The 27,976-nt window shown below is 50.3% G+C and overlaps 2 protein-coding genes across 8 annotated transcripts; one reads left to right on the forward strand and one right to left on the reverse strand.

Moving 5' to 3' along the window:
* The first annotated feature begins 195 nt into the window (after window positions 1-195).
* Window positions 196-12,611, forward strand: LOC122387396 (trafficking protein particle complex subunit 5-like). Of its 7 annotated transcripts, none has more exons than XM_043377556.1 (5): window positions 196-339; window positions 7,973-8,187; window positions 10,596-10,722; window positions 11,006-11,188; window positions 11,763-12,611. In XM_043377556.1, exons 2-5 carry the CDS (start codon window positions 8,036-8,038, stop codon window positions 11,859-11,861), a joined length of 561 nt encoding a protein of 186 aa, XP_043233491.1. In that variant the 5' UTR covers window positions 196-339; window positions 7,973-8,035; the 3' UTR covers window positions 11,862-12,611. The 7 variants fall into 7 exon arrangements, with proteins under 7 accessions (XP_043233491.1, XP_043233489.1, XP_043233488.1 ...); XM_043377554.1 differs by having other exon boundaries at window positions 337-398; XM_043377553.1 differs by lacking the exon at window positions 196-339 and adding an exon at window positions 4,915-4,957.
* A 1,460-nt stretch (window positions 12,612-14,071) lies between these two features.
* LOC122387395 (ankyrin-1-like) lies at window positions 14,072-26,462 on the reverse strand. Its single transcript, XM_043377550.1, has 9 exons — window positions 26,086-26,462; window positions 22,380-22,587; window positions 21,971-22,131; window positions 21,308-21,506; window positions 20,806-20,936; window positions 20,096-20,243; window positions 19,628-19,761; window positions 16,413-16,589; window positions 14,072-15,893 (listed from the first exon to the last, which is right to left on the reverse strand). The coding sequence occupies exons 2-9, from the start codon at window positions 22,551-22,553 to the stop codon at window positions 14,999-15,001; spliced, it is 2,019 nt and encodes a 672-aa protein (XP_043233485.1). The 5' UTR covers window positions 22,554-22,587; window positions 26,086-26,462; the 3' UTR covers window positions 14,072-14,998.
* Window positions 26,463-27,976: the final 1,514 nt, after the last annotated feature.

A 27,976-nucleotide genomic window follows, 5' to 3' on the forward strand; every position in this document is an offset into this window, starting at 1 on the left:
ATTTCCAAATCTTCTTTGAAGAAGTTAAAAGAAATGACATCATCAGGTAAAAAGCTAAACAACGAATCAGCTGTTCTGTTACGCAAGTGTAAAAAAAGAGTCTAAAAGACTGCTTTAGTTTTATGCCTAACCAAACGAAACCTGAAAAATCCTAATCTATTGAAGCACGTTAAAATTAAAAGAAAATTAAAAACTCTAAATTTGATACGAAAAAACTAACACATTCATTCAAAAATTTTGTATCTATGACGTCATTTACGTCTAGCTGATGTTAAACAAACATGAGATTTGAAGCATGTTTGAAGGCATTTGAGCAGAAAAAGCGGCGAAAACGGTGCAGTAAGTTGGTGGTGGGTGGTGGTTATTATTATATGTGTATTTAGCGTTTTGGCAAATAGGTACTTCAGTCGGGGAAACTATGGTAAAATCTGCTATTTTTAGCAGTCTGCTATTTTTAGCAGAAATCTGCTAAAAATGGGTACGCATGTGACGTCATCGTACCCAAATATAGCAGATTTGGGTACGGCCCCATACAAAAGCAGATCAGAGGCCAGTTTTACCAACAGAAAAATAGCAGCCCGGCGCAATTTTTCTGTCAAAAACCAGCCGACGAGTTTCACCAACCAGGCGAAAAAATATCCGCCGGCGTGAAAAAATATCAGCCATAAAAATAGCCAACGAGTTTCACCAACGGCAAATGCGGCATTAATGGAGTGTTTATCTGCGCCATTATATGTAGAAAAACAGCCCAAAAAAATAGACAGGCGACCCCGTCTATTTTTTTGATGTCTTGTGGGGATGATTGGCCTCATTTGTTACTAATTATCGTGATTTGCGCTTCTCAGTTGATATAATAATTTAGTATCATTCATGGCCAATTTGTAAAGCATCTGGGCTTCAAGATTAGAAGAGGAATACTGATGATATTGCGTAATGAAAGAGCCTTTGTCACCAGGCAGGACCAAAAGGAACCAACAAGACGGGTGTTTGGTGTTGTGGTGTTAGTTTTTTCGTTTTATATTATCTTTTTGCTACCAGCACCCAACAGCAAGATGATAGCGCATTAACTAGTGGTCAGCTTACAAGTTCATTGCTCGCACGGAAGTGGAAAATAATGATGGAAGGTCATTTTTGAAAATCGAAGGTGATTGAAGAAATGCTGGAAGGAGAGGCAGAGAGGGTAGGCTCATTGGACTCAAGATTTTAAATAAATATGTCACTGTTTTCACATATTCATCTACATTTGACATTGCAAGGTGCCAGCTACTGATACCACTACTACTTTTGGGTGGAACTTACTCGAGCTGTGCGGCATGGTGCATTGACATTGCTAAGACCAAAATGGCAAGATTTTCAAGATATAATAATTCAAGATAGTAATTCAAGATAATTCAACTCAAGATAGAATAAATTTAAAAAAAGAAATTGAATAGCATGAAAGAAATGTATAAAGGCTTGTTTTTTAAGCAAAACGTGCAAAGTTTGCATGGTTGCGAACCCGAACAAACTTGCTGAATGCTGTCATAAGATTGTCCCACTGAACTCAGCAAGTCATGCTGCCAATATTGAAGGAAAAGAAAATAATAGTAATGTTGTAAAATGTAAATGAATCCATAACTGATGTGTGTGCAGTGTGCACTGTGCTGATATTGAATGCATGTGTATCTTGCATGCATGAGTCATGCAGGGATCATGTTAAAACTGGCTGTAAGTATTGTGAGTTAGTTTTGCTAAATTGTGGAGGCACCAGGCAAATTGTCAAAATGTTATTTGTTCACCTCAGCGCTGAAATTTCTGCACACAGAGTTTTCAGATCATGCGCCGAAATGTTCATGCAGCCCATCCGTTACGCTGGTCATGTTGACAGTGACAAGGATTTTTTCCCAGTCTTATGTTGAAATACAATAATAATTCACTTAGCTTGATTTTAGCTTATGTTTTTCATGCCAGTTCCTAGAATAAGGCAGCCAATATTTTCTGTCATGTGAGAAATAAAATGACAATATGCACAATTGCGGGCTGTGGCATGTTGTGATGTTTTTCCTTGTTTATTGCTGAGGTTTTTCCAGTCTCTGCTGCAAAAACGGTGGTGAATCCACCGTCGTCCGACGGTTTCGATGACGCCAATCATCGGCGAGTGTTGCTGTGATAGCCGACCTGACTGAGCGCACAGCGGCAGCCGCCGTCGCCAATAACGACAGTGAGGACACCTCCGAGTCGGACGGAGACGCCGCCGCGGACGACTTCACCGTGCTGGACGAGGTGGAGCGCTCGAGCCGACAGGCCGTGCACCGCGTGCGCTGCCCGACTGGCTGGCGCACCCGCAGCCGATTGGCGACCGGCGGCCGGTGCCGGCCAATCTGCCGGCGCTCTGCCCCGAGCTGCGCGCCCGGCTGGCCGCCGAGGGCATCGAACAGGTGTTCCTGGTGCAGGTGACGGTGCTGCCCGAGTTGCTGGCGGCCGCAGAGTCGCCGCTGCCACCGGCCGACCTCTGCGTCTCGGCGCCGGCCGGCCGCGGTAAGACGCTGCCGTTCGTGCTGCCGCTGGTGCAGGCGCGGCGCCGCGGTGCGCCGGCCGCCGGGTGCGCGCGCTAGCTGTGCTACCCACACAGGCGCTGCCCGCTCAGGTGCCCGCCGTGTTCCGCCAGTACGACGCCGACACGCCGCTCTGCGTCCGGCTGCTGGGTGGAGACGAAGTATACCCAGCGCCGAGGGCTTCTCGCTAGCGCACCTGCGCTACCTGGTGATCGACGAAGCCGACCGGGTGATCGAGATGGCCGAGACGGGCTGGCTGAAAGCGGTGGAGCGGGTGGCGGCAGCCACGGCCCGCCGCCCTGCATCGCCGGCCGGCTGACGGCCGCCGCCGTCTGCGCGCCTCACCTGCCGCTGCAGAAGCTGCCGTTCTTGGCTACCCTGTCACAGAGCCCGGAGGCCGGAGAAGCTGGAGCGAATGTCGCTGTTCCAGCCGCGACTGCTGGTGGCCGGCACGGCCGGCCGCCGTCGCACTGCCCGGTCAGTTCGTCGGCAGGTTCACCACGCCGGCCGAGCTGAGCGAGTCGTTCAACGTGGTGGCGCCGCAGCCGCTGAAGCCGCTGCTGATGCACAATTTGCTCCGACAGCCCGACTGGCGGCGCTCGCTCGTGTTGGTCAACTGGAACGAGGCAGCGCACCAGCTGGAGCTACCGCTGTCGGTGCTGGGCGCGCGCGAGGCCGAGTTCCCTGGGGCAGTGCCGGCGGGCCAGCGCGGCGGCGGCGCGCGCCAGCTGAGATGCTGGTGTGCTCGAGGCTATAGCGCGCGGTATTGACGTGGACGCCGTGGACGTGGTCGTGTCGTACGACATCCCGGCGCTGTTGAAGGCACACTGCGTGCGTCGGACGGCGCGCGTTAGCCGGGCCGTCCAGGCGGTCACGCTAATGTTTGAGCGGCAGCGCAGCCATTTCTAGCGGCTGATGGCGCAGGCGGGCAAGGTGGACGGCCGGGTGCGGGAGACGCCGGTGCCGCTGTACGAGCTGCGCCAGTACGAGGCGACCTACGTCAGTGGATTTCCACGCTAGCTTCTAGTTGATCGCTTTTTTCACCTTTTTTACGCTCATCGCTCATGATTTATTTACATTTTAGAAATATTACAATGAATAGGTGTTTACCTTGTCATCAGCCCAGAAAAGTTAAAGTAGGTAAGGCGTTTTTAGTTGCATAATGTATATTTGTTCATGAACACGGATTTAACGTGTCCTAACTCCCAAATACTTCGATATTAGACCCGAGTTTTGCAAACCAGTCGAAAGGCTTAGAACGATCATTTGGTTGGGGCGTAGCCAGACGGCTCGACTGGGCGTGGAAGCCGGCGAAAAGGTGGTCACCACGCGATCATCATGTAAAGCGGTCTCCGTCGGACGATTGTGTCCGTGCGCAACGAATGATCTCGGCACACGTGGACGAGTTCGGCAGGACTCTCCACTGAGCGGTACTGGGCGCAGTCGAACGACGGTCGACGAAGCTAGCGCAGGTATTGTTACGAGCCGGACCAGTGTAGCGGGGCCGGAGCTTATATTGTTTGCTGTGTGGCGTTCCTTCGTCTTGATCGGGCCCGGCAAACGGGGCCTGCATATCGGCTGAAACCACCTAGCCGGGCAGCATGACCTCCACCTCGCCGAAGTGGGGCGAACGACCGCCCTCAGCCCTGCAATGACCGCGGTGCAGTTAATCTGGGTAGGTATCTTCCTGAGGTATGACACTCGCCTTGGCACAAGGCTTTACCCATATAGGCTTTGGCGAATCCTTAGCCCTCTTGGTCCTAGATGGACCTAGAAGTAGGTGTAATGCAGTGCGCGCGAAGCCGCCTCGCAGCACCGCAGTTCACTCGCTCGGCAGCGGAACTGTCCGTCCAGCTTCAGGTGGCGCCTCTGGGAACAATGTTTGCCGCTTCTTCCCCACTCTTTTGACATCTAGGAAAGAGGTGCGACTCCCGCGTCGGGAGCGGGTCCCATCTATTATAGTCCCCACCTCATAAAAGGTGGGAGTGGGGGTCCATACATTGCGTGCACGTTCGACACGATTATTTTCTACAAGGTGCAACTAAAAGTAGACAAAAAGGTTAATTGCAAGTTGAAGGTATTGTAAAAATGAAAAATAATAGGCTGACAGGAAAAAAAGATCCACTAAAACGCACGCTTCCTATCGTGACCGTCATAAATGACGTATGTTTACAATTTGGTGGTCTTGTATTGGCAAGTTTATTATGGTCTATTTTGTGGTTACAACTCTTGAAAATATATGTTATGTTTTCCAATAATAATATTTCTCAATCTTTGTTGTATTTGCTTTAAAAAAACACGCTTAACTTTATTTGAAACATGTTTTAAATAATTTATCAATCTCCTTGACCATTATCGATATTAAAATATCAGCTGACTGCCGGCGACAAATATTTCCGGCCGATGTTGGCTGGAATTTTTTTGTTGGTGAAACTCGTGGCTGTGTGGCGGCTATTTTTTCGGCTGGATATTTTATTTCGGCGGCCGGCTGGTATTTTTTGATAAAACTGGCCTCAGATCTGCTTTTGTATGGGGCCGTACCCAAATCTGCTATATTTGGGTACGATGACGTCACATGCGTACCCATTTTTAGCAGATTTCTGCTAAAAATAGCAGACTGCTAAAAATAGCAGATTTTACCATAGTTTCCCCGACTGACTTAGCATTAATTTTACCATCGGCAAATGCTAACAATGAACAATACAAGCTCTTTCGAATGGTATATGAATCGTATGGTATTCGCTAAGAAGTGCGAAGATTTTGCTGTCTCACCGCACAAAGATGCTGATGGTGCTTATGCGGATTACTCTGAAAGCTGGCCAGCGTTGTTCAGTTTCTTGTTTGATTTGATTCTTCTAAAGTTAGGCTGGTATTTGAGGCTTCGCCAAAGAGCTGTTTGGCTGTGCAGCAAAAATAAAATATGCTGCAGCATGCTGTACACTGTACAGTGAGACTGTGAGAGATATTATGCCCTTTAGTCCCGCCCACACTGGTGGCGGCGCATCATTGCATGACGCATGTGTGATGTCACCTATCACAGCATGCCTGGCGACATGCTTCTCAAATGTGCGGCATAAAAAATTGATGCTGCAGGAGACAAAAGTGGGCAAGTGCCAAGTTAAAAGTACCATCCTTTATTTCCTGTAAGGAAGTTTTATCTTTATTTTTGTTTTTTTTTTTTTGTTTCATTGTGACTTTTCAGTGGGACATTGCTAGTTATTTACTATATTTAATCACATTTAAACCATTTTTAATGTAAACTACCGGTCCACCTGTCTCACTGTTTCACCACACATTGAATATGCTGCAGCAGCGCTTGGCCTGCCGCCTGCATGGCCGGCAGAGAGTGGGCGAAGCCAGGTGGCTGATGCCAGCCAAGTATGATGCATACAGCACATATCTATTCTGAATGGACCGTCCAGAACAGCCCTCAGTGTTCTTAAGGCACGCTCTGTGATGTGCCTTTGAAAGCCCTTTTAGCCATGCAAGCTTCTGAGGCATTTTGTGAGCCATTGCCTGTTGCTGGCCTCTGAGGACTCAGGGTTCTGGGGCCCCAAAGCCTGCATCTGAGCCTGGGGGCTCATCTTTGCTGGTTAGTGGGGGAGGGTTTCAAGTTCCAGTGGTCCCAACCAACTGATGGCCCTGCATATTGTCATAGAGTTGGGCAAGGTCCTATATACCTACCAAGTTGGGTGTCTAACATAGGTTCTGGATGGCACCTCATAGACCACTGAAGGCCCTAACTCCCTGTTTAGGTTCTTGAGGACTCATGCTTATCTCTTAGGCTTCCTCATGGGTTTCTGGGGGCTGCACACCAGCCCCTGAATGACATGTTCATGTGAATGTCTGAGGATTGTTTGATTCCAAAACTGGACTTTTGATGGTCTCCACACTTCACAGAGATCTCTCAGGCCCCACTCCAGTCTCTAGCAGGTCAAAACGGTCCTATGAAGGCCCCACAGTCCCCACAGCCTAAGGTGGTCTGGGCAAACCACTGAGGGCCTCACACTGAATTCTGAGGTTCCATGTAAGGCCTTGAGCCATGAGGGGCTGATGGCCTATTGCAAAGATATGCTGAAAGACACAGCCTTTTTCATTTTTGGTGATGAGGAATGGGAAGGTGATAAGGTCTACCAAAGGATCATACCATTTTGACTTTTTCTAGTTGTTTTTGAATGCAGAAACATCAGGAAAAGTGTAGAAAAAGTATGAGTAAAGATAAAATCCATCTAACCAGACCTAACCTTACCTAGGTACTAACCTACTAACCTACAACCTGCAAATCTACAACCTACATACCTACAACCTACCAACCCAAAACCTACCAGCGTACAACTTACTCAGACATTTTATATACCAATACCAAAATATCTAAAAGATTTGAGAGTCTGAGGCTACATGTCTGGCTGGAGTCAGTGAGTGTCGTCAAAACTTATTGGCTCTGACTCTGCCTGGCGTTTTCAAGCATCTCAGGCTCGTGTTCCTACCGTCAGTGTACGCCACATGGCACATGCTGATTCTGATACCGAGTGATGAGACCAGTTGGCCCAACACGGTCTCAAGTAGGGCTGGAACCTGTGGGGAGTCCTGTGGGGAACGGGGAGTCCTGTGGGGTCATGGGTTCTGCGTCCCATTAGCCCGCTAGGCAGAAACTCTTCATTCCTCTCAAGCCAGTGCAGTGTGATGTCCTCTCATCCTAACATGGATCCTCTTGGGCCGGTGCGGGCCTTGCCAGGCTGGCATGGGCTCTCTGAGGCCGTTGTGGGCCCGCTGGAACTGGTGTGAATCCTCTGAGGCCGATGTGGCTTTCTTAGATTGGTATGAGCCCGCTGAGGGCGTCACGGACCCTCTGAGGCTGGTGTGGGTCCTTGTAGGCCTGTGTGGTCCCTCTGTGGCAGGTGTGGGCCCTCTGAGACTGGTGAAGGCCCTTTGAGGCCGATATGCGGCCTCTGAGGCCGGCTTGGGTCCTCTAACGCTGGTGACACCGGCCTTAGAGGACCGGTGTGGGCCCTCTGCGACTGATGTAGGCTCTCTGAGGCCGATGTGCGCTCTCTAAGGCCGTTGCTAACACTCATGGGACGGGTGTGGGGCCTCAGCTGAGACTGGCAGGTGATCTTCTCGTACGGATCAAGGGACCTCTGTAATCATTTTGATGGCCTTTCCGGATTAAGTTTAGACCGTTTGAAATGTAGAAACTTGACCGTCGCCCTCCCCTCACATACTAGATGATCCACAGTGCCCTGGTTCGAATGTTTGCGCTCATTTTTGAGCTCTGTCCTGTTGTCGATGAATTGGGACTAGGCACGAAAGTTATTTTGATGAAAGCTTTGTCCGGTAATTCATAAAGAAAAGTACCTACCTAGGTAAATCCAATGTGTGTAACTTGTAGCTTATGTAAGTTGAACCTCCTTTGAATGAATGAACCTCCTTTATTTCAGGAGTCCAGCGCAGTTGATTGAACCCCAGCTCGGGCATCCTCGACAGTGATTTGACCAGCCGTGATGATGTCCTCCAAGTCAAAGCCGAGCATTCTGGACCGGCCGCTGAGCCGCGGCAAGAGCGAAGTGAGCCTCAGTCTGTTCGCGCTGCTGTTTGCCGAAATAGTGCACTACACCCACAACCGGGTGCAGTCGGTGTCCGAGCTGCAGAACAGGTGAGAGAAATCAGGGGTGGATCCAGGAATTTTCGGGAGGGGGGGGGGCGGCAAGTCGAAATAGGGGCGACCTGGCAATCCGGGGGCGCTCCATACAAAGGGAGCGCCAAACCGTCAAAATCGGGAGCTAAAAGCCCGCGCCGTGCTAGGGGGCGTTATCGCGCTCCCCCTCAGGTTTTTCGCAAATATCTGAAAGACGGCTGCGCGCAGCGCCGCCATTTTCAGCTTACCTTATCATGCATCTTTTTTGCACATGTTGTAAAAATGTCTGACGCGGGTGATGGAAGGTCAGGTCACCAGGTTATGCCAAGTGACCTAGCCTAATAAAAAGTTCAAATGCTTACCATTGCTATACCGACTGAACGATTGCTTTGAACCTTTCAGCGATTGATGAAAGCAACACTACTCATGAAATGTATATCTCGGAATTTCGATATCTGTGACCTAAGGTCAGGTCAGTTGTGCGACGTCTCCATTAGGTAGGTAGGTATAATTAAGTCTTTGGGAGAAAACTGAAAGGCATCTCTTTTGGACGAGCGCCATTTTAGACAATATCAAGCATTGGGATACATATAAAATTAACACACTGAATAAGAACATTGTACCTAGTGTGACCATTCATTATGTCCCAGAGGTCATCCCATGTCATGAAAGGTCCGCAGCAGTTTTTTTTTTTTTTAAATAGCTTTTGATAGATTCAAGCTAGAGCGATAAAAACACATCAGCTGTGTTCAGCTCGACGATACGCATCGACTGCTATGCAGCATGACCTTTCCCGGTCAGATCATGACCTTGACCTGAGGTCAAATTCTCAAAATTGCCTTTCATAAGGTCAACCTTTAGTTTGGTCGACGTGTCTCGACGACAGAAACGCAATGCTGGCAAACGTAATGTCGAGACTCTCTTGAGTCAAAAGTTAGTTCAGGAAAACATTGTTCGTAAAAAGGCTATTTTTAGTCTTTTGCCCTCTGAAGGCTAAACCGCTGACCTGAGGTCAAATCTGAGCGCAGCTTGCAGAAACACTTTTAAAAGGGCTATCGAATGCGCTTTTCTGCGGCGCTATAGCTCTATTGGTTTCCGAGTTATGTGCCGCTGCTTCGAAAACGGAAAATTGTTGAAACAGGCAACATTTTACCTTTGATGACCTCTGGTGACCTGACATTCGACCTGACCTAAAATATGACCGTTTTGTTTTCGTCCTGTTTTTTGACGATCTTTCGAATGCCGCTTATCGCGTGTCACTACGCGGCCCAGGAGCCGAGTTAGACGAGGGAGTGTGTCCCCCCCCCCTCCCCAGCAGGACACGGATAACTCAGACCACCAGCACGGCGCGGGTTAAAAGTCGTAGATGGGCACCGCTACCCTAGCCAAAGATATTAGCAAAAAGATGGCCTCCATTTACTGGTGCAGTCCTTCTCCCGGTGATGCCCCCTCCTTGTTCTGGAAGCGTCTCACTTATGCTGGTATGCCTCACTTCCCGGGGGCGCCCAACCTCTGCTTGGATCGCCTAATCCATTATGGAGAGACCCACTTTGCTTCAGTCGCCTCATTTCTTGCTTCTAAGAACGACCAATTTGCTGTAGGCGGCCCACTTATCTGGGACGCCCATCTTCTGCTTGAAGTGCCCCTCTTCTTCCTGATGCGTCCCACTTCTGCTACGAGTGCACCTTTTCTGTTAGGGCGCCCCTTTGCTACTGAGGAGTCTTTTTTCTCCTGTGAATAGGGCGGCCCTCTCCTGTTGGGCGACCCCAAATTCTGCTGGAGGCGCCCCACTTCTGCCCAACTTTGGTGGGGTGTCCCTCTCTTGCAGGGGGCACTTCTCTTTTGCTGGAGACGCCACTCTTGTGGGGGCGCCCTTCCACTGCGGGGAACGTCTCTCTTCTGCCAGAGGCACCCCTTTTCACCCTATTTTATATTCTTGTAACGAGACGCCCTCTTCTGCTGGGGGCGCCCATCTGCTGCTGGGGCGACTCTCATCTGCTGGGAATAGGCAATTGGGCGTCACTCTCCTGCTTGGTGAGCCCAACTTCTGCTGGAGGCGCCCTATTTCTGCTGAACCTTTGCTGTGTCGCCGCTCTTATGCTCGGGGCGCCCTCTCTGCCGCGGGATATGGGCGCCTTTTTCGGATGGCGGGGGGGGGGGGGCGGCCGCCCCCGTCGCCCCCCCCCCCCTGGATCCGCGCCTGAGAGAAATCACACCTGTTTCAGGTGTTCACTATTACTTCAGCTGCTGACGTTCGCTGAAAAGCTGAGGTGATTGAGGATTGAGGCGAAAAAATGCCTCCGTCAGAGCTCGAGTTAAGAGGAATATTGCAAAAGAAATAGACATTCCTTACATTTCCTGACACCAACGGGTATCAGGAAGTCTTTACCGCGTCCGCATGAAACCTTTGTCCATCTTTTTCACAGGCTGTCTGAGATGGGTTATCAGGTCGGTATCCGCATGTTGGATCTCATTGTGGTCCGAGAGCGGAACCTGAAGAGAGAAACGAAGATACTCAACATTCTGCTGTTCATCAAAGGCACATTCTGGAAGGTAAATGATATGTCATTGTCTTGTTATGCGACCTGTTTTGATAGCCTCCTCCCAAATGTTTGATCAGAGAAGATAGCAGTAGTCTACAAATCACCTATCGGATCAGGGGAATATTTCGAGGCCGAGCGGTATGGCACCTACATTGAACCACTAATGTTTTGATGATGGAACACTCATGGCCTAAACCCACAGCAGTTACTGTTTGTCACACATGTAGCTACAACAACTATTCAGATATTCCTCCAGACACTTTTGCCATAACGTTGTCCTTCACCCCACCCAGACTTTGTTCGGGAAGGAGGCAGACAAGCTGGAGCACGCCAACGACGACCAGCGCATGTACTACATCATCGAGAAGGAGCCGCTGGTCAACACGTTCATCTCGGTGCCCAAGGACAAGGGCAGCCTCAACTGCGCTGCATACGTGGCCGGCATGATCGAGGCCGTACTGTGCGGATCCAACTTTGTGAGTTGGAGACTACTGGCGGGAATCTTGGGACAAGGACTCGTGAGTGGGTGAGGCCGGTTGAAGTTTTAGTGATCAGATATCAGCATATTGTGGCGAAGCTCGTCAGATCATCTATCATGTCATTTCAATAGCATGGCCTTTACCGGCAGTCTCTGGATCGACCAGTGGTGTTCTGTCATTCGCTAACGTGACACGATCCCTGTCCAATTGAGTTGACCCGTGCACACCTTTCATCTTAGTTAATGCCAACAAACTGCATTTTCTCACTCAGCCCAGTGAGCCACCCGCCCATTGCTATAGCTCTTTTGCTGTCCCCTGTCCCTCATTGTTCTATTGGTTCTTTTACCCGGCTCCTTTTTCATCCCATAACTGGTGACACTACGCCGCTGTTTCGGCTCTCGTTCCACCAGCTATTTGATGTTTGGTGCTTCATTGTTTGCACCTCCGCCTACTTTTATTTTCGATGTTATTTACTGCCCTTTGTTTAAATCTTAGGACGTATCAGTTGGCTACTTCAATCCATGGCTGCTGATGTTTGCTCAGCTAGCCCCCATCCCCCCCTCTGTTTCAGCCGGCTAAGGTGACCGCTCACTGGCACAAGGGTACCACGTTTATGGTGCGGTTCGAGAGCTCCGTGCTGGCCCGGGACGCACAGGTGGACACCCGGTAGGACAGCCGTGTCCAATCCACTGTGGATACCCCGTCCTCGCCGGTGGAGGGTCGTCTCTCCCGGATAGAGCGGCCGCTGAGGCAGGATGAGTCGCCTTGGCAGCCGCCGCCTGTCGCCCGCAGCTGGGCCGGACATAGCTCCACTGGTACAGACGCGATCAGTGTGGACTGTGTGTACTGTGTACCAAGATACAGCCCAGTGATACGAGACCGAGCCGAACGGACGGACGGTCCCAGAGAAGCTGAAAGGGCCGCCGGAGATACCCCAGCGAGGCCTGAGGTGTTGGGACAGGATGCATCTATGTGTGCTGCGTCATGATCATGACTGCAAGTCCATTCTGCGACACTAGGACCATCTAGGAGTCTTTCTCTCGTTTGTGTCTGTGTCCCGGACAATGGTAACTCCTACAAACAGCAATTGGTGAGTTGCCGGCTCGGGCTGTATGTTAATGCGGTTGCATTTCGGAGTTGTCTGACACATTATTTGGGCTTTGATGTGGGACGTCGTCGTTGTCGAATGGTTTGTGTTATGGAGAATATGTCCAGCGAAAGAATATATCCGGAGGTGAATGTATGCAAGCGAAGGGATGTATCCGGCACTGACTGTGTCATATCTGCTCTCATTTGTTGATGTCTATGGGTGCTCTTACTTGCATTGTTAGACCTTCTCATGTACTTTCCTTGTTTTGTTTGTAATCATGCTGCAAACATAGGAACAACTGCATCAATATAATGAATGCATTTAGGTCAACCATTATCTCTACTTTGTGGTGATTTTATCAAGGCTCTGGTAAGCATGAAGCATTGGGCATTGGACTTTGGTGTGGCAGATTTCTCCAAACACACCCGAGAACATGACGAGTTCTGTCGATCATCTCCTTGGAGTCATCAGCGATTTATGTGATCTTGTTTGGGCTTCGCTGCGCGCTCAACGCCGTCACTTTTTTACCCACGGTTGCGCTAAGTTCTGCTCCTACTAGGTACCAAAAACTCAGTATCGCTCCTACCGCTGGCATGATGCTGGGCCACGCACAATTTTCTGTAGAACTGAACAAGTGCCGATGCCGGCCTGAATTCAGTCCGTGCTCCTCCCAACACAGCCGGCACGGTCGCATTCGATATATTTAACAAATCATAATATAAGTTCGTTCAAGTAGACCACTCATATCTGTACAGTGAACACTGACATGTCGAGGGAGGCCTCCCCTCCTACCCACCCCTGCCCTGTGCCATCCCCGCGCGACCCTCAGGCGAACACAGTATAACGCGGCGCGGCGGCTCCTCTGACTGAGGCGGCGCTGCCGGCCGGGAGATTACCTAACAACGGTGGGCGGGACGGCGAGAGCCGCGGCACGCGCCGTAGCAGCTCGCCACACACGCGCGAGCACCAATCAATAGGACTGAATCAATCACACGGGCCCAGCGGGCCTACACCGGCTGACTCGAGACGCACATCAGAGTCATACGAGTCATGACATCACGCTGAGGACCACTGACGCGGGGACTCCCGGCTCATGGACGGTCCACGGTCAGCCGACGCTCGACCCTCCTATCCACGGCGCCGGCGGCCGAGGGCCACCCAAACCGAGCACAGACCGCCCCTCCGCGCACACACACGCGCACATACCGATCACGGGCTGGGGAGGTCGGGCCGAGTCCCGTCCCCGATCACAACTGAAAGAACCGGGCCAGCCGACCGCGCCCCAGCGCAGTGGCGCGATGGGCCCTGACGGGTGGCGGCTGCATGAAGGTCACCTGATATTCGGTCATATCATGTCCCAAGCATCGCAATACATCCCCAGATAGATACCAAACAAAGTCAGACTCGGTAAAGGAACAGGCAAAGACGAGAACAACGGTAGTAATCTATCGAGGACACTGAGGCAGACGAGACTCATTGTAAAGACAAAATAAAGAACGCAGATTACCAACAAGAAGGACCATGCACAATCGGTTGGGAGGAACTGGTTAGCACGAGCACCAATTCACCCGTCACGGAACGCACTTTCACCATCAGCGAGACGCAGCGGTCCCCGAGTCGGCACATAACACATCCGTTATCCAGCGCGGCGGCGACGGCAACTGAACGGGCGACACGGCAGGCGATACTCACTTTTCTGCTTTTTTTCTCAAGATATGCCTGGAGTATAGCCCTAGAATAATGGAAGCCGCACTCGGTAAAGAAAGCAGCCTTAGCATGCAGTCAGTCTGAGGCGATAATGAACAGTCTATGTTACTTGAGACACATGGCTGCCTTATCCATGATATAAAATCGGAAGATCGGTGGATAGCTGGAAGAGGAGCTACGTGAATGAATAAAGACGGGAAAAGGCGAAGAACCAAAAAGCGCATAGCTCTTACCGTGTGGCGGGCCTTCAAACCTGGCAGCCACTTCGTTCCCCTCCCCCGGTACGTTCTGCCCAGCCCTAAACTGAGGGACGAAGGCCCCACTGCGTGTAAGCTCAGAACGGCCGCTGGCGGCGCGGCCCTGCCCGGCCCGGCGACCCGAGGCGACTGGCCGACCGAAGCTCCGCCGGGCCCGGCACGGCCGCGCCGCAGCGGCCAAACACAAATAACAAAACGTCTTAAATACTGATTAGGTCAAAACCGCAGACCCCGTCTCTGTGCGTTCTGTGGCGGCGCCGACTGTGGCGGGTCGGGGAGCGACACGCGAAGACTGAGGTCCGCCGACTCATCACAGAGGACCGCCCGCGTTAGATCACACAGGAGGGGATAGCCGCGGGTCGTTCTCAGACAATATCACACAAATATCGAGCACTTACCACGCGCCCAGTCCTCTCGCTCGCATCACATTCAATATCACTCAGCTGTCGATCACCTATTGCACCAAACTTTCACGCTACTCACGTACCTCAGATAAGAACTAACACTCAGCACGCAGCACGGGGTCGGGTCGGGTCGGAGTCGCCCGGTCGGTCGGCCGCTCCGTCCCGCCGCGGAGATCACACTGGCGTCCTGCGCCGCCACAGATCACGTCAAGGCCTTCGGAGCGCGGGCGGAGGCGCGTTACCGGGTCTCCGGCCAACCGAGAGGCGGGCGGGGAGGAGGGGGTCGCCCACCACCCGGCGCGGCGCGGCTCGCCCGGCGAGCGGCCGTCCGCCGCGGCACCGTCGGCCACTACGGCTCAAAGTTCAGCAAGTACTCCTTGAGCTGTGCTGGCAGCGGCAGTTTACTGACGTTGGGACCGGGCCGACGCCTCAGCGCACCGTAGATGGTCACACGACAAATCTGTTTCAGAGTCCGCGGGTTGGTCTGCAGCTGACGTAGCAGACTGGCCAGCTGCCACTTGATGGGCGCCAGCGTGGCCTGCGTGTGCAGCAGCCGCAGACAACTGTACAGCACGCTGTGGTCCATACACATGTAGTACAGCCGTATGATGCGCTCAAAGCGCCTCTCCGGGTCTAGGAGCAGCTCCTCGCGCCGGATCAGCCGCTGGATGTAAAAATACAACACCTGATGCGACGACCGCTTCAGGAATACGGACGACTGTGAGTGGCAGATTTTCGGCTCGTTGCTCGTGCTAATGGCGACGTTTGGGTCCGCGCCGTACTGGAGTAGTGTCAGCGTCAGGTCACGCACGTGCCCCAGGTCGGCGGCGCTGCGTGCCGACGACACCATGTCGATCACCGACAGCAGGATGTGGTGCGACCGCTGACTGAAGCGCACGTTCGGATCGAGTCCGTGCTGGAGCAGAATCACCAGCAGCTGCCGAATGAAGTCGAACGCCTGCGCCTTCTCCGCCTCTCGGCTGAGCGCGATGTTCTCCGAGGCAGTGAACATGAGCACGTGCAGCGGCGTCAGGTTGCTGCGCGACGAGCAGTTGGGGTTGGCGCCGTGCTTGCAGAGGATGCGCACACAGTTGAGGTAGAACACCTTCATGGTGTGGTTGAAGTGGTGCAGCGGGTCCTTGTTGATGAGCGGCACCAGGCAGACCATCAGCGGCACAGAGCCGTCACGGCCCACGATGTTGGGGTTGCCGCTGTTCTGCAGCAGCATGTCCAATAGCTCGTACCTGGTGGCGCAGACAGGGAGGAAGTGAGCCTGAGTCTCAGATAGGGGTGTGGCAGGAGCTAGCCAGTGAGACGATCATGACTTGTCGACAAGTCGCACAGTCTAATGCAAAGTCAAATGACACAGAAACTTAGGCATGCTACACATATTCACCATATTTTTTTCTAAACAAATCATGTCATTATCCTCCGCAAAGAGGACCACTTAATGCTTTGTATGTTTCCACTTTCCTCCTTCACTGTCAGTGCACGCACCCATTTCCCCATTCACCCATCCATCACTCACCTGAACACTGTACATTCATTACTTTTTTCGCCAACTCCGTCCACCCCTCACTCGAACTCCCTCCCTCGCGTAATAGCCACCTCTTACTTCTTCCTGAGACTGACTTGCACACGCCAGTCTTACTATCGTTTTTCAGCCTTATCTGAGCCGCCAGTCATCGCTTCATTGGGTTCTCATCCCTCAACCATCTAGCTCTTTTTCCGCCGCAACTCCCCTCCCTCACGCTTTCCCTCACCTAAACTCCCAGTCCCTGACGTGCCGCAGCACACAGGCCAGAGCGCTGTTGCCCTGCTGGTTGATGCTCGGCGCGGCGCCGTTCTGGAGGAGGTAGCGCACTAGGTGAAGCGTGTCCCACTTGGTCCACGGTGGCGGCTCGTGGTCGTACCCGTAGCGCGCCTCCTCCAGCGCGTACCTGGATACGAGCCGGGACAGCGAGTATGGTTACGAATGGGCCGTGTACTGTGTAGTGCGGCTTCCAGGATAACGGGAAGTGTCAAAGGTGTGTGGTGTGTGTGGCAGAGGGCAGATCCGGTGACTTTGGGGCTTAGACAATGTCATACGAGGTTCACATTGGTAAATGGTAATTGTTTTCAGAAATGCCAAAAGTGAACATAACATTCACACGCGGTAGGTGGCAAGTGCATGGCGTGTCTTGTTGGAGAATATACTGCACACTGCACAGAAAACTAGCTCTGCTTGCCCTCAATATAATACCAGTAAAACGTCTTTTGGGCGAAGAACGAGCGAGCGAGATAGTGAGCCCTGCACGTGCGGAAGGGCGAGAGGGTGCTTCCAACGGGCTTGCGCAAAGCACCCTTCTAACTGGTCGCTAGCGGTGTGCCAAATTTGAACGCAATCGGCCCAGCCGTTCCTGAGATCTGGAAGCAGCATTCTGCACGTGCGCACGTGCAAACGGGGTCCAAAATGGCTTTTGCACGGCACCCTACTAACTGGTCCCCAACCGTGTACCAAATTTGAGCGCAATCGGCCCAGCCGTTCTCGAGATCTGGAAACGCCCCCTGCACGTGCGCACGTGCAGTAGCACCCTAACCGCAACACATGGAAATGCATTGCCTGGTGGGTGCCTACCTGTATGTCAAGTTTCAGCGAAATCGCCCCAGTAATTACCGAGTTACTGAAATGGGAACAAATTTGGCACCTCTTATTGTTGTATTTTGCACGCGCACTGGGGGTGACCCACATGCATCGAGAGTATCCTATTTTGGGTAGAAGGGATGCTGCTACCCTACAAAAATTACCGCAAGTCAATCGCCCAAGCGGCTGCTGAGATATGAGCCTCTCAAAATCACTACTTTTGCAAAACAGCTTGAACACCCTTGACTTTTCACGTGGCTCGTGCCACGACGGTCACTGAGATGTATCAAAAGTAGTCAATTACGGGGTAGAAGGGATGGGGCTACCCAACAAAAAAGACCGCAGGCCAATCGGTCCAGCGGCTGCTGAGATATAAGCCTCTCAAAAGCGTTACAGGCCGGGCCGGGCCGGGCCGGGCCGGGCCGCTCATACTGAGATTTTTCCGTTATTACGAGCGAGCGAGCGCAGCGAGCGAAGCGAAGTCTTTTCAATATAACGGAAAAATCTCAGTATGAGCGGCCCGGCCCGGCCCGGCCCGGCCTGTAACGCTTTTGAGAGGCTTATATCTCAGCAACCGCTGGACCGAATGGCCTGCGGTCTTTTTTGCTCGGTAGCCCCATCCCTTCTACCCCGTAATTGACTACTTTTGATACATCTCAGTGACCGCCGTGGCACGTGCCACGTGAAAAGTCAAGGGTGTTCAAGCAGTTTTGCAAAAGTAATGATTTTGACAGGCCCATATCTCAGCAGCGGCTTGAGCGATTGTCTTGCGGTCAATTTTATAGGGTAGCTGCATCCCTTCTACCAAAGGTCGGATACTCTTCATCTATGTGAGTGACCCCCACTGCACGTGCAAAATACAACAATAAGAGGTGCCAAATTTGTTCCCATTTCAGTAACTCAGTAATTACTGGGGCGATTTCGCTGAAACTTGGCATACAGGTAGGCACCTACCAGGCAATGCATTCCCATGTGTTGCGGTTAGGGTGCTACTGCACGTGCGCACGTGCAGGGGGCGTTTCCAGATCTCGAGAACGGCTGGGCCGATTGCGCTCAAATTTGGTACACGGTTGGGGACCGATTAGTAGGGTGCCGTGCAAAAGTCATTTTGGACCCCGTTTGCACGTGCGCACGTGCAGAATGCCGCTTCCAGATCTCAGGAACGGCTGGGCCGATTGCATTCAAATTTGGTACACCGCTAGCGACCGGTTAGAAGGGTGCTTTGCACAAGCCCGTTGGAAGTACCCTCTCGCCCTTCTGCACGTGCAGGGCTCACTATCTCGCTCGCTCGTTCTTCGCCCAAAAGGCGTTTTACTGGTATTGAAAAGACTCACTTCGCTCGCTGCGCTCGCTCGCTCGTAATAACGGAAAAATCTCAGTATGAGCGGCCCGGCCCGGCCTGTAACGCTTTTGAGAGGCTTATATCTCAGCAACCGCTGGACCGATTGGCCTGCGGTCTTTTTGTTGGGTAGCCCCATCCCTTCTACCCTGTAATTGACTACTTTTGATACATCTCAGTGACCGTCGTGGCACGTGCCACGTGAAAAGTCAAGGGTGTTCAAGCTGTTTTGCAAAAGTAGTGATTTTGAGAGGCTCATATCTCAGCAGCCGCTTGGGCGATTGGCTTGCGCTAATTTTTGTAGGGTAGCAGCATCCCTTCTACCAAAAATAGGATACTCTCGATGCATGTGGGTCACCCCCAGTGCACGTGCAAAATACAACAATAAGAGGTGTCAAATTTGTTCCCATTTTAATAACTCGGTAATTACTGGGGCGATTTTGCTGAAACTTGGCATACAGGTAGGCACCCACCAGACAATGCATTCCCATGTTTGCGGTTAAGGTGCTACTGCACGTGCGCACGTGCAGGGGGCGCTTCCAGATCTCGAGAACGGCTGGGCCGATTGCGCTCAAATTTGGTACACGGTTGGGGACCAGTTAGTAGGGTGCCGTGCAAAAGTCAGTTTCGGCCCCGTTTGCACGTGCGCACGTGCAGAATGCCGCTTCCAGATCTCAGGAACGGCTGGGCCGATGGCGTTCAAATTTGGTACACCGCTAGCGACCGGTTAGAAAGGTGCTTTGCGCAAGCCCGTTGGAAGTACCCTCTCGCCCTTCCGCACGTGCAGGGCTCACCATCTCGCTCGCTCGTTCTTCGCCCAAAAGGCGTTTTACTGGTATTGAAAAGACTCGCTTCGCTCGCTGCGCTCGCTCGCTCGTAATTACCTAAATTCAAAGAAATTGGAATTACAAGTAGATAAAATCGTCCCAGATCCTGAATACCAGGATTATTGGGTTTCTGAAAGCCAGCACACTACTGCAGAAGTTTTCCGTCGTCAGCCCAGATGAGGCACCCACCTGGCGATGAGCGCGTGCAGAGGCGTGTTCCCCAGCGAGTCCGGCTCGTTTATCAACTCCCGCAGACCGTGGTCGAGCAGCAGTTTGGCCGTACACAGTGTGTCACTCACAGTTTTCTTCCCCAACAGGAACACCTGAAGAGAGGGGAGGGGATGTGAGAGGAAGGCTGCTGCGGATGGTGCTCAGCTTCGAATACCCCATTAGGTCATCCACTCAGTCTGGTTGCCCACCACCTTTACTACATGCAGCAGTAGCTTGTTCTTAATGACTGGCATACCCTCCAAGACAGTCTTAGCTTTGTGAAGTTGCCCTTCTCCCAGGTCATCTGGACAGCTATGTCCAGGTATCCTGCTTCGCCTCACAAAATGCATCAGAGTTTTCTGCTGTGTGGAGCTGCTGGTATTTACTCCCTCTCTAGTCCCAGCCACGTCCCAGTCCCAGTTAGTCCCAGGCCCCACTCCCACTCACCACATGTAGTAGCGTCATCTGCTGTGTTGATGTCCGTACTAGCGTGTCGGCGCCACACGCAATCAGCCTCTCCAGAAACTGGACGTGATGTAACGCCGCCTGGTGGATGGGGTAGTACTCGTCGTAGCACTGGTTAATCTCGTCTGACCTGGAAGGACACAAGGCCCGAAAACTTAGTAACGGAGACGTGATTAGGGGAGGCTCGATTAGAAAAAAACACCACAGAACCATTACATTTTATCGGTGAATTGTCACGGCCATGACCCACGGTAAGCAAAGTATCAGTGTATCAGTCTCAGTATCAGTGTATTTAAAAACCTTTCACATGGTGGCTATTCAGGCTTTCCGTCATATATTACCACACACACACAAAGAACACCATTGGTAGGAATATAAGTGGCTAAAACGATCTGACATTAAACGAGATTTTAAAAACATGAAGGATTAAACACAAATGGTAAGCCTAGAAGCGCCGTAGAAATACACTTTAAAAACACACACTATGATGATAAAATGTTCATAAAGAGTTTACAGCAGCTTTGAAAGTTACCACGGACGTGGTGGTGCGAGCCGCATGTGGGAGTGGGAGCGAGCCGCAAAACGTGTTGCTCTGGTTCTGGCCTCCACAGCTCAGTCAGGAAATGTCAGGTGATGCCATATTTTACAGTTGAATGTTCCAGTCTCCAAATAAGCATTCCGTAATAACCCACCTCTCTGATACCAGGTACTGCACGCAGTTCCAGGCGCCTCGTTCGCAGGCAATGTGTAGCAGAGGCCGCTTCTGGTGCCAGGGCAACCAGTGGTCCTCGCCCTGCTGGGTCAGCAGCTCGAGAATCTCCACCTGAATAGCAGGACAGCCGTCAGACACCAAACATAAGCCGGCCGGCTCCAGTGCCACAAATCGAACGGTCGACACCTCGCACAAATCTAAGAACCTCACGCCGACAAATTCAAAGCGATAGGATAGATTTGTCCACTGCTACAAGGAGAACAATCCAACAGTTTTATAGGAAGCCAACAAACAGCCAAAAAAGCAAGGGGCCAGACGTCACATAGGTATCAAACTGTAATGATGCCATGTCTTTTCAACTCAACGTCGCACATACAAGCTAAATATCTCGACTATAAGTCCAAAACCACGCCACTACATCAGCACCATCCGGTCCCTGTTACCCTCTGTTTCGTCCCTGTCCCACCCACCGCCCCACCCACCTGATCGCCGTCAATGGCGTAGTAGACGGCCGACTGGAGCCGGTCGCTGCTGCGCTGGTCGGCGCCGCCCGGCTCAAACGGACTGCTGTAGTTGCCGCGCTGCTCGCAGTTCTGGTTGTGCGGGCCCGGCCAGCACATGCGCGCCTCCACGTCGATGCGCGCGCCGTGCTTCAGCAGCATCTCCACACAGTCCTCGTACCTGTCGGACCGACGGGGACTCAGAGGCGTCAGAGGGTGGGGAGGAGGCGTGACCAGAATAGAGAAGAGAAGTTCAGTTACGCGCCGTGCCCTCAACTAAACCCCTGATAGCTAGAAATTGGTTACATCATTTGAAAATATCAGAAGCTGAGCAGATTATTTTTATCCGTCATCTGTTATGGCTTCTTTTCACGACTCTAATTTTCCTCTAAAAGACGTCATCGATCTGTGCTCAACAGCTCAATATCTAATCAGGCCAAAACAGCTACAGATCATGAAAGCATAGGTAACTATTCACTAACTTTTTCCCTTTCTAATGATGCTTACAATCTAACTTCTATTGTATCACTACAAAAAAACATGAATGACCAAAAATCAGCATTACAGATATCCTCCTAAATCCTGTCAGCTTGTCCTATCTCGCCAACCTATAAAGTAAGGACCAGCCACCGTAGTCACACTGACCCCTTGAGGCAGGCGATGTGAAGGGGTAGCGAGCACACCCCGCGGTTGACGTCCAGGTTTCGGCTCAGGATCCAGCGCACCATATCCAGGTTGTTCATGCCGACACACTTTTGCAGCAGGTTGTAGCCCTCCTCGTTGTGCACCTGAAGAATGTTCTCTCCCTGTGGTAGACGAGCGGGTTAAAATGTGTGGAGACCCGCCCGCCATACTGGTGAATATTGGATATGTTCATGAGAGACCCATGGTCGAGCCACCGCATCTTCGCAATTGGAAACGTGCAATATTAGCGATACATATCGCACAAATCAGGAACAAACACTTGATATCCTAACCACATTCACTCTTGTCATAATGCAACCAAACGAAGCCGTAATACGTCCCCCATGGCACGGTCACGCCTCACGCCTACCTTGTTGATCTGTGAGAGGACCGGCTGGAGCCGATGCACCATGTTGCGCGGGTTAGCCCGCAGCGTGTCGAACAGGAAGCGGACATTCTTGGTGGTCTGCTCACTCAGTTGGCGGTGGTTCGAGTTAAGCAGCGCGCTGCCCGACTGGAAAAAGCTCGACAGCTGATTGCCCATGGTGGCAGTCGGCCGTCGACCGCTCCCGTTCGTCCTGTGAACAGCGGCCGCACAATGCACAACAATCAGTGTACTGCTGGAGCTCGTAGCTTCCAACAGAAGAATGAGCCACTCACTGTGTTCGAAATGTAATGAAACACTTAACTGTCGCTTTTTGTAGAAATAAAGTCCAAACGGCTCAGGGCGGCTTTTGGGCTCGATTTCTCGCGGTTCCGTTCGACCTCGACGTTTTGGAGATCAGCCATTCGTTCGTAACTTTGTTCGAAATTCGTTCGAAGATAGACGGTCTGTTGTGACACGGACCATTGGTAGTTGTATGTGGTGAAGGGAGGCAACATGTCATTTATGGAGAATGTCACAGGTCTGAGTCGACAGTTCTAATAGGAGTCAGAGTTGTAGTCGATTTCAGAAACCGGAGCGGGAATCGGAGTCGGAGTCGCCGGAAATCCATCGACTCCACAGACCATGCAGGGCTGCAGAGTCAGAGTCACCGAAAATCTATCGACTCCGCTGCCCTATAGATCGATGTGGCGTTACTCACGGTACTCATGTTATAAACAAAAAGACATTCAATGAATGGCACTAGTTTGTCTCGAGTATGTGGCCGTAGATTTTCCGAGATTGCTTTTTGTACCTATTTGTCATGCACCCAGTAAGTGATGTTGATGTGTGTATTGATGCGTGCTTATTTTTCGAAGATGAAAGCGGAGAATGTCTCAATATGTCCTGTGTAGGTCAATGGACGCGCCGACCGGCGGTCAGCTGCAATACAGTGTTCTTGGAAGACAGTGTGTGTTAGCTGCAGCCATTACTGATTACACCCAGGAGCCACACCTAGCAGTGCTTATTAAGAATATCATTCACTGTTACAATTTTAGCCTTAAGTTTGACACATCACAGGAACATAGTGACAAAGTCCTCATCTAGTGTGGCCCTCTCTTGCCAGGTATCAGCTGGCTCAATACAGAAACGTGGGTCAAACAGCATTGGAGATTCCCTGCACGAGCCAGCACTGAAATCACTCTCAGCATGTTAAACAGCAGATGATTTATGCACTAAGCCACAAGGTGGACAATCAGTAACTGTCTTTACCAAGCTAGGTAATACTTCCCTCAGCTATTTTCCAACAGTTTTTTTCTTAACCCTCGCCGGACCTATTGGTTTTCTACATACGCGCCGGCCGAGGGGGGGGGGGGGCGGGTGCGACCCCTCGCCGTTTCGCCCCTGGCGGAGCTAGCGCGTCGCGGAAAAAACGAGCGTGTGCGCCGTTACGAGACGCAGAGATTGGTACCCGATTTTAAGGTCCTAGGTCAACCGGTGATCTCTGAGGTCAGGTCAAGTGCCCCAAGGTACGGTTCAGTTTTTGGTGAATAACTTCGCAAAAAAAAACGGCCGCAGAGCGCCGATTTTGGCAGCATCGTGTTCGCCTCGCTCAGGCGCGTCGAATGATATACTTTTTGTTTGGGTCAGGTCAACTTAGGGTGTTGACCTCAGGTCAAGGTCAGGTCAGCGCCCCCAGGTCACGAAGTTGGTCGAAAGAGGTCATGTCGCATATCATTCGATTCGGCAGGTCTTCCTGAGTCCATTGGGGGGCTTTCCCGACTCGCTAGCTCAATTTGATCAAGAATTATTGACGAAAAACTAATATGACGTTAATGACGTCATAAATGATGTCACGCAGGGTCAACATTGCAAAAGTGATGCGTCTAACCTTGCAAGGAATGCATCAAATCACGATTCTGTGTGCTTGAGATAGTTGGAGATCGTTCCTGGTGCCAGAATAGCAGTTTTCATTTTTCCCATTGACTTATAATGGTGAGGTCACGAAAATGACCTGACCTCATATGACCTTTAGGAAAAATCCGAGATATACAAGTTGTGAGACTCGTAATGGATACTAGATCTTGCAAGTTTACTTTCCCTGTGAAAGCTCCTCTGGCAGTGAGGGCATTGCGAAGTTGCAACATCTGAAGACAGTGCAGAGGTTCACTTATGACGTCATAGGTCAGTGACCTGACCTGACCCGAAAATGTGGTTGGTATCAAAAGATCCAGCTTGAATCAAAGGTCAGGTATACTAAGTTTCAGCTCTCTATCGCCAGCGTGTTCGGAGCTATCGCGAAAAAAAACCCTATGGGTGGCGGCAACCACCATAGGGTTTGGACGGCGAGGGTTAAAGGGACCCTCCCACCTTCAAAAAAGTTAATGAATTGGCATTGAAAGTGATGTCGCTCGGTTCAGAAAGAGCAAAAACGAATATCTACCAAATTTCATCGAAAAATATTCACCGGTTTTCAAGATATTAGACTTTTACTTTTGTTTACTTTTTGGGACCTCCGCTGTTCCTAGCGACTTTATTTGAAAGTGCAGCATTTGTTGCGCGCAAAGCAGCATATACCACCGCGTGCTACAAAACGTTTTAGTCAAACATTTAAAAATCGTTAGATATCTGTGCTGACGTCACACATTCAGAGGGGTATTCCTATGCATTAGCCCCTCTTAATCAAAATGCTGCAATTTTGAAATTCAATATTTCGGATTTAAGGCATTTCTCGATGTTGTGAGTGCCGAAACCGGTAATTGTGAGCCAGGGACCCCATTTTGGATATCTCAACTCAAATCTAATGTTAAGGTGGGAGGGTCCCTTTAATGGAACCTTAGCTTGTGACATGATAATTATTTTAAGAGTAATGTGTTCTACTCAGGAAGAAGCTTGAGCTTCACTATCGATCAATAATTGCAATAGTTCCTCACAAACGCTGACAAGCTGCAACTATACTGCTATACTTGTAAATTACAACTGATCACAATCAATATTGGCTATAAAACTGCAATGACAGCAGTAAAGTAGGTAAAGATAATGTGTACATCCCATTGTTAACTCAAGCAGAATTCTTTAGTACCTACCTACCTACCTCTTTTTAAATGTGTATTTGATTTTTTTTTTGTAAATACTGTACAAAATCCAGGTATTTCTTCTACCTATTTTCTACCTTAATAAAAGAGTGTTCTTCCTTTCCATGCATTTACATTACCAATGCCTGCTGCTCTTAGAGTAGGCTAAAGGCAGATAGATGTAGTCCTAATATCCTTGACAAAACATGATATTTATCTATATTGATATCATGCTACATGCACCATTCACTATTTTTTGCCATTTATTTTCCGCCTATCTCCCAAATCATGTTGCACTTGTACTCCATGCAGTTACTGCAAACTATGTTGTAGATTGTGTCTGGACATCACGTGAGAAACCTATTGATCACATAATCGTGTAGAACAAAACTGACAAGCGACAAGTGACAACTGACAACCGCCCGTCAAACTAAGATTATTGTTATGGCGTAGATTAATTCTACATTAAGTTGTGAAAATGTAGTAACAGTAGTCATAGCTGGCAATTAAGTTTCGTTGCAAGAAAGGCATGGCAATCAACACAGATTTCCACATTAATAAGACATTTCTTCAACCTCAGACGCCGCGGCAAATCCAGCGCATCGTAAATATAACACTTTCCACAGAAAAACACTCACCAAAGACTGAAGCAGTGCTTAATGAGCACTCAGATGAAAATACTTAAATTCTACACAAGACATTCCCATCGCAAAAAGCTTGCGAAAAAGCCACGGAGCAGAAAATCATGGAAACATTGCAATTCATTATCACTTGTTCGCCATCGACGTCTCGAGTTCTCAGATGAAGTATTGGGGATCAGCACTATTCCCATAATAACAACAGATTTAGCCTTACTTTGCAAAAATGATGCAAATAAGTGATTCAATTTAATTCTCGAAAGTTCAATGAAAAATTTCCCTCAAATACGTAAAGCAATTAAAGATTTGAATCAAAATCACGGCAATCCAGCAGAAAATCAATATAAGAGAGTCCTTTCTGTGCTACTTTTCTCATCACTAGCATGAAGACAGGGGTCTGTACAGCTAAATTATAGGCTTGAAAAATACATGTAAAAGCTTATGATTAACCCGGTTTACATAGCATTTTTGACGAGGCTCTAGCTCGTTAATTTTGCGATAATTTCGATGCAGTGGTCTTCAAATATTTAGAGGGGATCATTTTGTAAATTTTTAAGCACCATTGGCATCTTTTGCAACATCACGGACGGAGATATAAGCTTGGAACAAACCCTATGTAAACGCGTCTATTTATCCAGTGCTTTCCGCGATAACTAATTATCGGACCTGCGATAACGATAAAACGATAAGAAAGGTTTACGATAACAACACACGATAAACGTGAAAATTTCAAAAAAAAAAAATAACTGCGATAGCGATAAAACGATAAAACGATAACGATAATTGTTCTTAACCCGCGCCATGGTGGGGTCTGTTTATAACGCGACCTGGTGGGGGGGGGCTATTTTTTGCCCCCCCCCTCGTATCTCCGAAACTACTGGACGGATCCGCAAAATTCAAACGGCGTTCGAAAGGCCTGTCAAATTTGTCGAAGGAAACCAAATTTCATTGACCTCGGGGTCGCCGATGACGTTACAGGTCAGGTCAAAGATGAAATGTTTCACCGTTCACGGGTCTTCTAGGGAATGCGCTATAACACCGAGGAAAACGCATTTTGTCGAGAATCAGCGATAGGGTGTCAGTTGCCTAGCCCGCGCCCAGAGGTCGATAAAATCTCTGACCATCTGACCCTAGTCAGAGAAAAATAAGCGAGCGAAAATCACATAAAGAAGAAAATATCATGGAAGAAATTCTAAGATTAGCAAAACCAGCATCGTTACATCCATACACCTATGTCATCGACTAACAACAGCACGGGTAACAATTTAGTGATGACAGTTTTCTACCATTTCTCCACTTTCTCCCTAGTCAGAGCTGGTCTGATCCGGTCAGAAGCAGCTCTGTGCCTATTAGGTCGGTTTCCCTACCAATTCATAACCAAATATCGCTCTTATTGGCAGTCGGAGAAAGTGGTGTTTTTGTCGACCGCTTTGTTTTCTTCAGCTGCCAAACTCAACAAGAGAAAAATAGTTGAGATTTATCAATAATAGTCGCTAATTCTTGCGATGTTTATTGCGAATCTGAAAGAATTTCTTCAAATACAAGGAAAAGTCTCAATAACGGGAAATAGCCACCTTAGCGGCAAAGACGCTAAGGCAGGGGTCGGCAACCTTATTTGGATGGGGGCCTTATATGTGATTTGGAAGCAACCGGCGGGCCGGAGCATGGTCACAGTTTGTTACAATCACGCGCAGGAGCAACGGACCGGAACACAATGTTAGTTACTGATGCCAGCCGCGGGCCGGATCCGGCCCGCGGGCCGTAGGTTGCCGACCCCTGCTAAGGGCCCGACAGCGACGCGCGGTGAGGGAGGGAGGGAGTGGGTAGGGGGACTAGGAAAAAGGGGAGATGAGACGCGGGGCAGGAGGGCAGGAGGCCGGCGCTGGCCGCG

Source organism: Amphibalanus amphitrite, unplaced genomic scaffold, assembly GCF_019059575.1.
Source record: "Amphibalanus amphitrite isolate SeventyFive unplaced genomic scaffold, NRLGWU_Aamphi_draft 000285F_arrow, whole genome shotgun sequence".
Taxonomy (NCBI): Eukaryota; Metazoa; Arthropoda; class Thecostraca; order Balanomorpha; family Balanidae; genus Amphibalanus; species Amphibalanus amphitrite.

Bases quoted from the DNA above. Each gene is read 5' to 3' on its own strand.
- LOC122387395 (XM_043377550.1), bottom strand. From the start codon at position 22,553: ATGGGCAATCAGCTGTCGAGCTTTTTCCAGTCGGGCAGCGCGCTGCTT. The intron at 20,244-20,805 runs GTGGGTTATTAC...GTGTCCTTCCAG, and splicing joins CAGTACCTGGTATCAGAGAG to GTCAGACGAGATTAACCAGT. The intron at 16,590-19,627 runs GTGGGTGCCTCA...GCTCGTATCCAG, and splicing joins CTGCACGCGCTCATCGCCAG to GTACGCGCTGGAGGAGGCGC.
- LOC122387396 (XM_043377556.1), top strand. From the start codon at position 8,036: ATGATGTCCTCCAAGTCAAAGCCGAGCATTCTGGACCGGCCGCTGAGC. The intron at 8,188-10,595 runs GTGAGAGAAATC...TCTTTTTCACAG, and splicing joins GTGTCCGAGCTGCAGAACAG to GCTGTCTGAGATGGGTTATC. The intron at 11,189-11,762 runs GTGAGTTGGAGA...CCTCTGTTTCAG, and splicing joins TACTGTGCGGATCCAACTTT to CCGGCTAAGGTGACCGCTCA.